This window comes from Eimeria maxima, genomic scaffold, assembly GCF_000499605.1.
Source record: "Eimeria maxima Weybridge genomic scaffold, Emw_scaff9, whole genome shotgun sequence".
Classification (NCBI taxonomy): Eukaryota; Apicomplexa; class Conoidasida; order Eucoccidiorida; family Eimeriidae; genus Eimeria; species Eimeria maxima.
Genome location: NW_013566847.1, coordinates 83540 through 98310, shown reverse-complemented (window position 1 = coordinate 98310; position 14771 = coordinate 83540). Strand labels below are relative to the sequence as shown.

General features: G+C 50.6%; 2 protein-coding genes across 2 annotated transcripts; one reads left to right on the top strand and one right to left on the bottom strand.

Annotated features, from left to right (window-relative positions):
- Nucleotides 1-4: 4 nt before the first annotated feature.
- Nucleotides 5-6683, bottom strand: EMWEY_00001850 (hypothetical protein, conserved; the record flags this gene model as incomplete). The annotated part of the gene is made up of 10 exons (XM_013483013.1): nt 5-1534; nt 1631-1980; nt 2134-2310; nt 2533-2641; nt 3495-3785; nt 4073-4298; nt 4672-5110; nt 5204-5392; nt 5487-5709; nt 5919-6683. 10 exons carry the CDS (start codon nt 6681-6683, stop codon nt 5-7), a joined length of 4299 nt encoding a protein of 1432 aa, XP_013338467.1.
- A 3135-nt stretch (nt 6684-9818) lies between these two features.
- EMWEY_00001840 (hypothetical protein, conserved) lies at nt 9819-14059 on the top strand (the record flags this gene model as incomplete). Its single annotated transcript, XM_013483012.1, has 6 exons — nt 9819-10748; nt 11121-11333; nt 11494-11600; nt 12409-12621; nt 12885-12966; nt 13283-14059. The coding sequence occupies 6 exons, from the start codon at nt 9819-9821 to the stop codon at nt 14057-14059; spliced, it is 2322 nt and encodes a 773-aa protein (XP_013338466.1).
- Between the last annotated feature and the right edge of the window lie 712 nt (nt 14060-14771).

The window sequence follows — 14771 nt, the reverse complement described above, 5'->3', positions numbered from 1 at the left end:
GGATTCACCGCTTTTTTCTGTATCTTTCAGCAGCTTGTTTCTCATCTTCGAATTTGGTTTCGATGAGCTTCAGCTCTTGGAGTTGCAGTTGAAGCTCTTCCTCTCTGTCTTGCAAAGCCTGTTCGAGGAATTTGATATAGCCTGTGAGGCGCTGCTGCCCATTGACGACCCGAGAAGTGTATACTGACAATTCATGCTGCAGATGGCCCTCCTGCTGAGCCACTTCACGAGAAAGCGTTGATAACTCTTTATACGCGTCATTTTCTAGCTGTTGTAGCAGAGATACTACGTCACCACTGCCAAGCCGAAACTGCATTGCCAGCAGCCGAAATCGGTCCACGAAGGAGGCCACTTCCTGGTTTGCGAAGAAATGGACTTCTCCAGGCAAAGCTGCATACTGTTCGTCTGAAAGTGCGCTTGTTACCACATCTGGCGGCTGTTCTACCACTTTTAGGGGTCTCTCCCTTCGTTTGCGTTCACTCTGCTCGGTCACGCGTAAAAGTTCAAATTCCGCCTGCTGGTCGCTGGCAGTTTTCTTTCCGAAAGCTGTTGCATCGGCGTCCTCCTGCTGCAGGTGTTCCACCTCCAGTGCCTTTTGTTGAGCCTCAAGTTCTTCATCGGAAGGTTGAAATCTGCAAGAGAGCTCTTGGAAAAAAAGTTGCAGGGATTTCAGTAGGGAAGACTGTTCAACCTTTCCAATTTTCTCCATTGCCTTGATTTCAGCTGAGCGGAAAGCCAACGACCGAAGCAGAACGCACAAAAAGAAGCTGAAGCATATGGTCCCTATAAAAAAGAGATAGGGATAGACAAAAGTCCCGGCCATAGCAGCGTCCGCGTGAAAAAGTTGCGAGAGCGGGAAGAAGCCTGTCGTCAGCATAATCGTGGAAACGAAGGAATTCTTGAGGGTTGAGTAGCTCTCCAGTTGGCGCCCGAAGGACAAAAAGCATAAGTAGGAGAAGCCAATGAACACCAGTGTCGTCCCCATGAGGACCTGGATCATCTCCTCCGCCGCAGAAGCCAGAGCGAAGAACATGAGGGTTGCGCGTCTGCGTTTACGCCCAATACGTAGCAACCGAAGGAAGGCAACGGCCAAAATAGCGGCGGCTAGCTGAGCATAGGAGCGCAGTGAGCCAGCTGTTGACCTGACGGCGTCGAAAAACACCCCAGCCGCTGCAGTTCCATCTTCTTCTTGTGTGCCACCGGCTGCAGCAGCTGCTGACGCTGTAGCGAGGTCCTCTGCTAAATTGAATACTTCAAAGTGTGTTGCGGCAAGCGCGTGGTGTGCCCACACCGCGATTGAGCCTGCTAGCACTCCGAATCCAACTAAGTCGAATAAATTGAATAGGTCATCGACGAAGAAAACCCCCAAGCACAAGCCAAGACTATAGTCTTCACGCTCCTGCTCCAAGCTCTTCCTCAACCGGTGGAGCTCCACAAAGAAGGAACAGCCGAAAAACAGGAAGAGCGTAACTGTAGCTACTTGTAAAGCAACGATAGTAACTGTTGTTATGTCCCAGGTGGAGTACGGCTGCAGCTGAGGAATCGCATACATGTCAAGTAGAAAAATCATTTCACGTCAAGTCTTTCTGCACGTGTGTTTGACGCCCGTCGTGGGTGCACAGGGACTCACATTGAAAGCTTCCACGTAGAAATTCGGCGAAATGCTACCTCCTCGATTCCTGGAGAATTTTATGTACGCTTCCGACAGAATGCTCGATTGGTTCTGATTCAGTAGCACAACGTGAAGCGTCAGCTCTGCGACAACATCTCTCAACACGTTCGCCTGCGCAAGTTTTTTCAGGAATTCCTTGAATGTAGAAGCTTCGAAGAGGGGCTGGTATTTGCATTGAAGCGATTCACAAGAAAAACCTAGCTCAACCGGAAAGGATGTCTCCTGGCGGAGATCTAAGATTACACGGACAGAGCGTGTAGTCACGCTGGTGTTCCAGTTGTAGACAACGAGCTGTTCATACGTCTGCCCTGCAGATGAACCAACAGAAACTGGTGAAAATAGCATGCCACTCAGCGCCCAAGGCATGTGCAAGCGCAAATGCGAACAAGCCAAACCTAAATGAGCAATTGGACCTGTGGGAGTAAACACCGACAGCCTGAAGTAATGGGCGATTACCCTACCATTTGGCATCGTCAGCTGTGGGAATGCCTGACCGAACAACGCTGTATTAGAGGGGGGAGCTAAGAAGGCCATTAGTCCTTCATCAGCAACTAGCCAACTATAGAGGTCTCGCGCTGTGCTTATTCCGAACAAGGGCTGAGTGGGAAAGGTAACTGAAGCAGTCACATCGGGAACACCTGCAGACCGGAACGAGCACACAGCAGCTCAAAAAGGCAGGCCATAAACTTGAGAACTTGCTGCAACTCAAACCTCATCTAGGCTCTGCAGAGGTGAGAATTTCACAGGCTGTGAAATTCTCACCTCTGCAGATCCTAATGTCCTGGAAGGTTTCAAATGCAACTGAAGAGCGTCAACAGGCTGCTGTGATGCAGTGAAAAGCTCTTCTGTGTATACCGCACCTAGGGAGGGATCCGCACAAGTAAATGTGATAGGAGCTAGTGGGAATGCCGTACTAGCGACCGCCAGACCCGCCATTTCCCGCATTTCTGCTACATCATCCACCGAGAGCTGCAAAAATGGGCAGGCATTCGGGAGACACCAATGACACTTCCACTATGAAAACATCAGCGGACACGACAAACTTCCGCAAAGCTGTAATGTACGTGTCCGCTTGTTTTTTCACGAGCGGAACTGTCACTGGCATCGCTAGTACGGAATTCCCACTAGCTCCAATCACATTTATTTGCGCGCATCCGTCCGTACGTGCGGTATACACAGAAGAGTTCTTCACTGCGTGTGAGGGTAGTGTGAGGGAAGCTCCATGCATGACTGTAGAGCTGCCTTCACCGCCGAAAAGGAAACGCAGTTTTCCGCTCACTTGAAGGGTAATTGTCCCGATTAGGACTGCAACAAAGGCTAGTACAAATAGTTTTTTCCATGCGTCTTGGTGGTCTTTCTGCATTTGGTGCCTCACCATAAGGTACACCTGAAGGTGGTTGTGCACAGAATACTTGAGCGTGCAGGCTGTGTTGCTTTCGACCTGTGCGTAAAGTATATTTACCTTTCGTGCAACGATAAGACTATTCAGCTAACAGGCATGTAGTCTGGAATACTGTATTGAATGCCAATCATTAAACCAATGAATACCTTGGCGACAGAGGGTGCTGGAGCTTTAGGTATTGTACTCGCCGCAAGGTTGGGCGTGAAATAGCTTTCTTCCTTGCTTGAGAAGTCTGTCGCGTCGAATTCTCTAAAAACGCCGTATGTTCTCGTGTATTCCGCTGCGCCAGATAGATCATTGTCAAACGGAGACCATGAATGGCAGTCTTGGTGATTAACGCTTCAACCCAGTCGTGTAAATCTTCAAATGTGGGAACGCCGGAGCGCAACGGACCTCCACAGCCCAATGCTGTCTTCATACCTTACCCATATTCGCTGGGTCCACATAGAACCCTGTTTCCGCTGTAGGCTGCGCATCATACAGAGTGAGAGGGTCTTTGATGCCAATCGCTTGCCACACCCATGCAGGGTATTGAGGAGGGGCATCGTCGCATTCATCCGAGTGCGAATTCACGCTGTCGCGCCTGTAATAGTCGCTCCCACTTTTCTTACGCCTACGGACGCTCTTTTTTGCCTTTTCCATGGCTTTGAGCTCCTTTGCTTCCCGCAGGTCGTCTTCAAATTCGTCTGCAGCAAGCATCTCTAGCCTTTCCTTCGTCCGGCATCCACACAATGCCTTCCAAAATCCTATCCACAACTTTGCAAGTGCATATCTTAACCATTCGTACCGTGTTCGAAACAGCCCCTGAACAGACGGGACAGTGGGGTGCCGCAAACTTGAACTGGGGATCGTTAGCGGCTTCCGGACGGTCAGTGAATGGGGGCATATACGGGGGCGCTCGTATTACTGTACGCATTGCTTTTCGGACTTAGTGAGAATATTGCCACATTGCATGGAAGGCGACAGTGTAACTTGTCATTATTACAGCGTATTGTTACCTGTTCGTCGAGCTTGTACTTGATGAGGCTCTGATCTATGGACTGCGCACAGAAGTCATACTTTCTCAGAACCATTGCAGTCAGGAATGTGAATCCGAAAACGGAAAAAAGAAGGAAGAGCGGCACGAAAAATATTCCTGCAAGGACGGGATCGACAGAGGCCATAGTGTAAACATCGTAGTTCCCAAGAATTCCGCCCAGCAAAAAAGCCGCCGATGTTGTTAAGCTGAAAATCGCCAAAGGAAAACACAACGTGCAAAAACGATGAGAACCGAGGAACTGGCACAACATTCTTTTCGCATATCGACCACTCAGTTGCAAATTTCGGAACTGGAACTACGGCATTGTGAATAAAAGTTCAGCTACAGGAGGGTAAATTCCATGCACGCGTGGTGAGGACATGCCTTTCGTAGTATCCAGCGAAACTGTCAGCGGAGGCGCCGAATGATATGTTTCCAAATGAGACGAAGATGAGGACTATTGCCAGCATTCCTAAACTGCAAGCGAGAATGTAAAACTTAACTTTGCGAAATGCCATTTGTAGGGCCTTCGTTTCTAGCCCTGCAATGGCAGGAAGTAGCCTAGTTATCAAAATGCACCCTGTCAGTGCTGTAAGAGAACCAAATACAATGGAGGCCTGCTGCACTGCAGCATTGGCAAAAAACAGATTGCCGTAGTCACTGATCAGCTGGAAAAACCCTGCCCCGTTGGTTGCAGTGGGTGCTTCCGAAATGATGTAATATCCATTTTCCCCCAGTGTCGTCTCGATTTTTGGGGCAATAAGCGCAATAATTTGTGCAGCGACAAATGAAGTGAGGAGACAAATTAACACCAAAATATGAAATAAGAGGAACATCGTCCAACCACCTCTAAGCCATGCCTTGAAACCCAACTTTTTCAATTCCGCGTACTCGCACAATAAGTATAGAAGCAGGAATGCCAGCATCAAACCAAGTGAAATATACCGCACCAGAACATCGGACTGCGCCGAGAATGGTATCAGAGACGAGATCCACACCATGGGTCTCTGAAGAGTGCCTGAACACGCAATTTGAACGAGCCAAAATATGCAGGAGTGCAGGCAATCCCATGCCTACATATTGCTCTTCTATGACTGCTTGTGGACCGTACCTGAACTGGTGAAAGCAAATAGGATAGCGCAGTGAGAGAACGTCTCTGTGACCGGGTTAATGGCGAAGAAGTCAACTACAGTGGAAATGGTCCGACGATCGGCAATTACTGGTAAGGGGACAAACCAAGGAGGGTAGCGAGATGCGGCCTGGTTCTGCTGTAGCGCATTCTGAGCTGCTTGTATTGAATCTGAGATAAAACACAGCACGCTGCTTCACCCCATCTAACCCACGCATATCCCAGACTACGTGGAAAATTAAAACGCTTCTATGCGCAGATGCACCTTCGCAAATGACTTGGTAGTGTCCTCCCCTCTGATAAAAGGCCTCCTGTTCCCCAGGGCCAGCGAAAGGGTACGAGTAGGTGAACCTGGACTCTGGTGGGTTGATGAGGGGGTTGTCAGACCGCAGCTTCGCTGTTGCAATCCTTGAAGCAGCACCAGTCGTGGCCATGGGCCAAATTCCTTCATAGCCCAAATCGAACCCATCCACGTCCTCTAGCTCAACCTAGGCAGATGATGGTGCACACAAATAGAGGTCCCCAGAAGCCATATCTGAGCTGCAGCACGAAAATCACGGTTGGGAGCACGATCATGGCTTTGTGCTACTCAGTTGTTCAGAAAAACGTCTTGGGCGTGAAAATAAAATGACAGTTACACCGAAGCCACTTGTTTTCAACAACCAACTCCTCGCTCTTCCATTACAGACCCACATACCTGACGAAATGTTAGTCTAAAGCAATTGCCGACCACTCTTGAGGAGCCAAAACTACTTGTTTCTGACGAGGGCCCGTAAATAAGGGGAATAAAGCCATAAATGAGCCAAGAAGCCACGTCGCCTTTATCCTTCAGCATTAGAATATCGGCTGGGTGGCCGGAGTCTGGTGTCGCTCCTATTGTTGTCGGCGCTTGACCTATTTGTTCAGCTTTAGCCACCGTATAAGTCATAGAGTTGAAATTAGAGAGCGTCGGTACCAACGCGGATTTTATGGGGGACTCAATACCGTCTGCTGCTTCGAATATCTTCGTGATCTCCAGAGCATACGATAGGAAGAGTAGCAGCACACCTACGTAAAACAGAGAAATGATAAGCTGGCCCACAGGTTGCCTTTGCTTTAGGAGTTGCTGTACTTCTTCGACGTTTTTGGCTGATTCCTCAAATCGAATTGGGAAGAGCCTTCTTCTAAACATTTCCCTCCTCATAAGAGGTATTTGCCCTCTAAGTACGTCTCCAAGACTGGAAGCACTTGGATCTTCTAGCAGTAGTCGTTTTTCTAGACACCGGCGCTTCCTGCTCTCTCCCGCCTTAGCTAGAGGTGCCATGTTCTCTGGTGCTGGTATGGGCCCATGACATTGTTTGACTTCCCCTGGAAAAGCAGGTGCTCGGGTGCCTGCCTCCCTTGATTTTAGGGGCTCATTTGCTAGGAGGGAAACCACATCTTGTTCCTCCCCGTGGAAGCCAGCCCACCTTCGCTGTGCCATTGAGTAACGTCCCCAGGGGCTACAGTAACGGACTCCAGCGAGTGCGGAAGCGCGCAAGAAGAAGCACGCGTTGCATGTTGAGGAACTGAAAATTGAGTTACTGCTGGGCTATTTCATTGTTCCTTCACTTCATATCCAACAGCTAGTGCCAGAGACTGCCGGACAGTTCGGCAGTCTCCCTGGGTGTCTGGTTGCTTGGCTCGTGCAGGGGCTCATCAAGAAGGGGCGAATTCTCGAGTGTGGAAACGCATGGGATAACGACGTAAGAGCCACAATTAAAATTCAAGGGTTTTGTCTTGAGGCAGCAACGAACTAGGGAGAGATAATGGTGGCGCTTTTCTGCCGGCTGCCTACAGGGAATCTGCAGCATCCCGTTGTTTCTATGTGGCGGCTGCGCGTGTCTACCGTACTATTCATTCGAACGGCTCAGTGAACAACAGTTACCCTGAATAATCATCTCTGATGCCATGGTGGGATTTACTTTTGACTTTTGTCTAGGAAAAACTGTTTTTGTCCACCGGCCTCCCCCTGTCCGTTGCCGGCTGCGTTCCGACCGGCCCGCGGAGTCCCTGTTCACCAGCAACTCGTGGATTCAGCCCGAAGGGCTGAATCCACGAGTTGCTGTTGAACAGTACTTGAACTCCCGACACTAATTTATATTAAAAAGCATCTTCGTTTGTATGCTTAACAAACAATTTACATAACTACAGCTAAAATTTGTCCATGATTGTAGAGATGAAGTGCTGGGAAATTCGGACAAGCACTGAGCATTTTAATACAAAATTGAAGCCCAAGACGACAAACTCTTACAGTAGAACCGGCATTTATAATTGGAAGAAGCACATCAATCTGCACTTGGCTTTAATGCAATTCTCCTAGCCAGAACAATGATAGTCCCCGTGGTCTCCGCAGTGTGAAGAGTCGTCCACGAATTAGACCGCTGGGTTGTTAGCCTTCCGCTGACCGCTGTAACGACAAATGCAGGGCCCAGAAAAGCAAGGGAGCAACTTCAGAAGAAACTTGACTAGTTACCCTATATGGAAAGTCGCCGTGCCTACCTTCTCTAGTTGCCCATGGACTCAAGAGGGGCAATTGTGCCCTGACTGCACCTGACTGGCCAGTCGACTTTCTCCACACTGACGTTGCGTGCAGTTGCATTCAGCATATTTACATTACCTCATGAGCCTCTACAAACGGAAATGTTTAGCAGTAGCATCGGAGTGTCTATTCCCCTGCCCACTTTGCAGTACCCCATCCGCTTGCAAGTTATATACTTCACAGACCCCTTCCACCTTCAACACAAAAAAATGAAAACTGCACTCGCCTGCAGAGTGATCTGCATTCTTGTACTAGAGCCCCAAATCCAGAAAAGAGCAATTGCAGCAAACTTGTCAAGGCATATGTGCATCACCAAGAAGTCGATACCTCTCTACAGATTTGATGCCACAGATTTTTGCTATTAGCAGCAGTCCCACCCAACGGTTTCGCTTGCTTTCGGCTGGGACTGGACCCTCTGCTCACTTTGCCACCTCCCCAAAAGTAGAGCTGAACTTTGCACCTTAGGAGTTGCCACTGCAGCATCAAATGCGCAAATTTGCAAATCCCGTTGATCCATTAGACTAAAAGTATCAATGCCACACCGTCAACTTCGCTACCGCAATGTGGTTTCGGGGTAAGGGATCCATATATTGGCAGAGAGTCTGTTTGGACCCGTCTAGGAAGCAGGGAGGAGCAAGTCTGCCACTTGTACCACTTTTTGCTGGCAGACTGTGGCCCTTCTTGCACGAGTTGCAGCAAGGAATGCTGCGGTTCAGCAGAGGCCGCCTCCTCATCAGCCACATGCCCAGTGATATGCCCACCTACCGCGAATGGAATGAATTATAGCTGTTCTTCGGGGAACGTTTGCCTCAACGTTTTGACTATCGTTGCTCACGAAGGTCCTCGACTAACATACCTTTTTGCATTACATCGGCGGCCTCAGTTCCCCTAACTCACTGGATAAAGGTCTTCATGTCGTTTTGGATGAATCTACCGATATAGTCCTAACACATCTACCAGGTGCATTCTAGTGCTTGAAGGCCCAGTGTGGCTTTCGGAGTGCCCCGGTGGCCCTAAGTGGCCCACGGAGACCCATGGTGATCCATTGGCGACGAGGGTTGGCCGATCCCAATTGTCCCCGCTGATGTGCAGTGCACGTGATTTTCACGTTGAGCTTTCCCATAATTTTACCCCATAGATTGCCATTTTAGCTTGTATGCAGTAGCAGCGGCAACTGCTGCTGCTTGTGCTGACGTCGTTCAGGCGTCGGTACACCTGCGCGTGCCGGCCGGGGTTCGCTGAACTCCGTCCTCCTACAATGAAGTTTGCCCTTGCCATATTTTACTCTGGTTTCGTATCATGTAAGTTCTACCTGTTGTGTCTTGGTGCCTGTACACCTCCAATGAGGAGCCATGTGAGCAGACAGCCCTTACTTTCGATGCTCGGAGGGGGACTCGCAGCTAGCCAGAGTCTTGCTGGTGATGCTGCTACTGCTCCTGCTACTGCAGAGCATGGGCTTCTGTCTTAAGTTAATTATTAGTTTTGTTTTTTTGCTCATTTGGTTTGTTTTGTCTTTTCCCCTCCCTTACGCACTCTCCATCGCTCAATCACTCTAGTCACACGAATTGAGTGACCCCCGACACCGTTCCCATTACAATCCTTGTAGTTCAAGGCAATTCACCGGCTACACATTTCTTTTTTACTCCTTATATTCTTTGGCTTCCAAAAGGACTAGGTGCACAAGGTGTACATATGCCACAAACTTATTCCAGGGCCAATGTTCATCGTTTAACTCTAAGGCTTACAGCTTTTCACTCGACATCTGTTGGGCACGACCCTCTAACGACACCCCTGAAGGAGTAGGCCGTAAACTCCACTAAAGCCTACTAAAATATGGGGCGTAGGCAATAGTGCTGGCGGCTGCGAAGGCACCCGTTGGTCGTGTGTGTGGGCAGTCGCGCTTTATCTATTTCTCTGCTTTCTCATCGCAAACCACCTCAAACCCACGCTTATCTGCCCACGCACTAGTGTCTGAAGTGTACACATACAACAGTATGCTGCCAAAAGCTCTGCAACACCTCAATCGTCTCTGACCTCATGTCGGAGGGATCCCTTCTTCTTCCTGTGGAGGCTCGAGGAGAGGAGCCCCCAGGTGGAGGGCCTTCACCCCTGCTCAAACGCTTTGTCCCCTCTTTTGGAAATCATTGGCATCTACGCTGGAGTTGGGGATCCCAAGTCAAACAGCAGCAGAAGCAGCAGTTCCTTCGGGGGGGTCTGCTAATAACGGCCAGCAGCTGCAAGGCTGCACTGCCCAGTAGAAGAACCCTGGCTTCCACTAATACAAGCACCATCAATAACAGTGGCAGTGGCATAGAGCTAGGGCTATCCGGGTCCCGGCTTCCAAGCAGAGCCTCATTGACTGCCAGCAGCGGCAGCAACAACAACAGCAGCCACACCAGTGAACAACGCCGCCTACGATCGTTTCCCCTCCCACGGGGAGGCCGACACTTCCTGCCCTCGCTGGATAGTCTCTACTTGATAAGCACTAGCAGTAGGAAAACCAACAACAGCAGCCACAACAGCAGCAGTCAGCAGCACTCAGTTGCTGCAGCAACTTGCTCCACGCCTTCTTCAGAACCCTCGTCACCTTGCCTGCAGGCCGAAGGGAACCAGCAGCACGAGGAAGTAAAGCAACAGCAGGAGCGAACACAACAACATCACGAAGGGCCTGATGAGCACCCAGGCAGCTTCCTCACCTTTCCTGCTGCTGCTACTGCTGCACCCTTGCAGCCAACCCAGACACCTGCAGGAGGGCCATACGGTCTACCTATTTCAGCTGCAGAGTATTTAATTGGTGTCAGCAACAGGGGCAACAGCGAGAGCAGCCCGCCGGACCTGCCGCCGGAGGCACTTACAGCAGCTGCAAGAGCGATGAGATGTGCCCCGGAAGAAGTTCGCCTGGCCCGCGCTCGGCTTCAGGAGAAGCAACTGAGACAGCAGCAGCAGCAGGAACGGTTGCAGCAACGTGTAAAGGGTTCTCAGCAGCAGCGGCGATCAGTTAACACCTTACCTGCACGTCCCCAGCTACTCCGTAAGGGAGCATACATGTGGACACTAAACGGATAGGGGAGAGCGTATCGGATGCAGAACTCTTACGGTTGAGGAGAAGTGGCACACTGCGGAAAGAGCACTACGAATAGAGAGCAGCAGGACTTTTGAATGGCTGTTTAGTCATTTGTCTCTGCGCACGCATATCGTTGTCCCCTCAACTGTGCTGCTGTCAGGTCTTGTCCTCTCTGGGCTTCGTGTAGTCCTGTCTCCATATTCCTTTAATTCAGTTATCTCACAGCTTAATTAGGTCTATATAAGTGATGTCATGCATTGTTTAAAAGTTTTCAGGACGCCGTTCATGCAGTAATATCTCTGCAGAGAGTGTCTTTTGTCGCTCTCTATGCCTCTGTGTACCTGCTGAACAGAAAAAAGTACCCGGAAGTGCCGACTGGACGAGGGGTCTTACTACACCTTCAAGTCAGCAAAGGCAAGGCTTTAGGGTCTGGGGCATGGGATTTAAGGGCTGCAGTTCAGGCGTTGCCTCCGGGATCAAATCTTTTGGTGAAGAGACAGGAACAGCCTAACTGGGCCTTCACGAAGCCAGAATCCTGCTGCGCATCACTCTGTGGAGCATATGCTTTAGATTTTAGATTTCAGGGTTTAAGTCATATGTATGGTGTATGGATTAGGGTGCAGGTTTTAGGGTGTTTGGTGTGCGCAGGTTAATGGGGTTACAGTGGAGTTGAAAAACAGAGGAGAGGTTGCCGCGTCGATTCATAGACTCCACTGCGAATACGGAGTTCCGCTTTGCAGAGAATTCGGCTTCCGGTGAATCTAGGGGTGTGAAGAAGTTTGGGGTTTAAGGCCAAGGGTTTCGGGTCTGGAAAGTAGAGAAAAATGTCTAGTGCCCATAGCTCAGAGGAAAGGGTTTAGTAGACAATTACTCAATCTGCACAGAGGGTTATGAGGTTTGGCTCTAGGCCCCCTTTTCCGAATCTACAGTCCGCCGGTTGGGGGGTTGGCCCGTAGGTTCTAGGATTGATGGTTGAAGGTTTAAGACTACGGCAACGGGTTCCCCCCGTGGGCTCTGTGCATTTTCCGTTCTGCGTCCATTTTCAAGCCTGAGTCCCTTCCGAGTTTCTCTTTTGTCTGTGCACCTGTTTCCTCCCTGCTGTGACTCTGCCTCTCTGGGTTTCCTTTGAGATGACTTCGCCGTACCACACCCTGAAAGCAGCAGAGCACGTGGAGGGCGTGCGCTGAATTGTCTGTCTTTCGTTGTTCTCACGTTTGCAGTTACTTCTTCTTGGCAGAACAACATCCGCTGCACCGCAAGGCGGGCTCAGTCATTCGGAAGCCCCTAAACAACATGCAAGTGTTGCCTGAGCTTCGTTAGCTCCACGCCTGCCCCAAGTAGACCGTTGTACTTCCTTTATGCTGAAAGGGAGCTGCGTTACTTCAGTATCTGCTTGCCTCTGTCCACCGGCTATCCTACCACCCGAATGCCCTCCATTGCTCCTGTTGCTGCTTTTGCTGCTGTTGAATGCGCTCGGACTGAGAGCACGAATCCAAAGCCTAATAATAGCAATTCTGCAGAAAGACAGGTAGGGAGAGGCTGCCTGGCGTGGTGTTTCTGCAGCAAAGAACGGCTTGATGAACTTCAGCTGAAGGGCCTCAGCAAGAAAGGCAGCAACAACGAAAATCAAGGGCGCTCCGCAACAGGAGCAGTAAGCAACGGAACCAAATGGTCTTACTGCATCCGAATCCGTATGCGAAAGCTGCAGAAGCCTCAGGAGTTGTTGCAGCTGCCTACACAGCTCGGAATATTCTTTCACGAGTTGGCGCACCTGCGGTAGGTTGCACAAACACCGACCCCTCTTCTCCGTCTCTGCCATCAACGCTGCCATTCCCTGCACTTCTGACCCTTCGCCGCTTTCCAGATTTAGTGCCTTGTTATAGACGCGAAGTTTACTAGTACATGTGACAGCTGCTGTCCCTTGTGTAGCTGGTGCTGCTCCTGTTGCAAACTGTAGATCTGCTCGTGCCGCCGTCGATGATTCTTCTTCGTCTATCACGCATTGTACACTGTGTTGCTCCTGATGCGGCTGTCTGTAGGCACATGAATCACGGCTTGGGCTTCGCTTGTCTGCTGGCGCGCATTTTTCGGTATGCCACGGAGCGCGGTCTCTTTGAACCCGTGAGTCCATGTGCCATTTACATCCGCTCCAGGTCAGGAGTCCACGGATGTTGTAAAACCCAAGTCTCATTTCTCTGTTATGAAATTGAAGGCTGATGAGGCTTTGTATTTGATATTTTTGGGCTGCTGTCTTCATGCATGTGACTGGCGCGAAGCGTCTTCTTGGTGCGTCCAGTGTCTGCATCCCGCTTTGTGCATTTGTGTACTTCGGCCTGTGCACGTCGTAGTTTCATCTTATTGGTGATTTTCTCCGCACCGTTTTGCCTTTGCTTGGACACACTTCCTTGTTTTTGGCTAGTGCGGTCTCGTGCTGCAGGGTTGGGAGACAGAACTGCCGTCTCCTTGGCTCTGGGAACGGGTACTATTCTACTGTGGTGGCTTCGTCACCGACACGCTTCTGCAGCAGCTGCTTCTGGCAGATCCAAAGGCACGCGCTGCTGCTGGTGCCGCGTGCAATCTAGATGCACCACCATCGGCGTCAGCGGCAGAAGGGGAACAGACGCCAGATGCGTCTTCGCCCGCTGTTGGTACTGCCGACTCCCCGGGGAGGCAAGCAGCACCACAGCCAGCATCGACTGATGTTGCAACGGCGGAGGTGGCACCTGCTGCGGATGCTGCTTGTAGAGCAGGAATTACAAGGAGACTAAGCAACAGCCACGCTAAGCAGGAGTCTGCACAAGGCTCAGCAAAGGTTTCAAGGGTGCAGCAACAGAAGCAGCAGGTGCAGCGGCAAAGACGAGTCCCGCCTAGTTTTACACTTCGTCAGCGAACAAGTCGCGGCAGTGTTGGATATCCTCAGAAGGCAACGGCGCGGACAAGTAGCAGCTGCAGCAGCAGCAGCAAAAGCAACGACAGCACCACGGGGCCGCAGCGGGTTTTAGGGAAGTTCTTTCCTTGTGCGAACCCCATTTTCCCGACACGATGCCAACAGAGGCAGCAAAAGTTGCAACAATCGCATTCTCAAGGACAGCAGCAACAGGAGCTCGTGAAGCAGCGCAGCAGCATCAGCAGCAGTTCCATCTCGAGCGCCAACAGCGGCATCGGGAGCAGGGGCCGCAACAATAGCAAACGGAGAAGCAGTCGTGCATCGTAACATTGCAGTAGACGCTGGAACGTTCTAGCACCGTAGGCGGTTAAGGTGGAGGCGCTGCGCGGATGCTGCAAGCCATACATATAGAGGGAACGCCGGTGGCGCTGCAGCAGCAAAAGCTATGTTGCTGCTATTGTTGCTAAGAGAGGCAACATCTCTGTGACTGTGCTTTTTACAACTCCTTAATGCAGGTAATCAGTTTCTTGTACTGGAGGTGCAGCTGCAGCAGCAACATGAATTGCTCCACAACTGATTGCTGTACCATGTTACAAACTCGGAGACCTAATCACCATGCCTGTAAGCAGTAATCCGCAGGAACGATTGGGTATCTGCTGCACAGGAGCAACTCTGTAGCATCGACCTCACTGCTGTAGCAGGCGGTGTTTCTGCTGTATCTTTCCCACTGCTGTACTCCAGCAAAATCGCATGGCAGAATCGGTCTCCTTTCTCTCTGCCAATAAGCTGAGGATGGTTACTTTCGCAACGTCTATAAAAACCCGTTGAGACGCGCAGTAACCACTTTGAGACTAACTCCCTACTGCTTTTATCAGCTGCGCTGCAGCATTAGCACCAGCACGGGTAGAGGTAACAGCAGCAGCGGCAGAAAAGAGCAACACCAGCGGCAGTGGCAAAGGCAGTAGCTGCCACTTGTAGGGGAAGAGTAGGGAGTTCAGTGGCAGGTTTAGAGTAGTTGCTGCAGCAGTAGTAGAGGTAA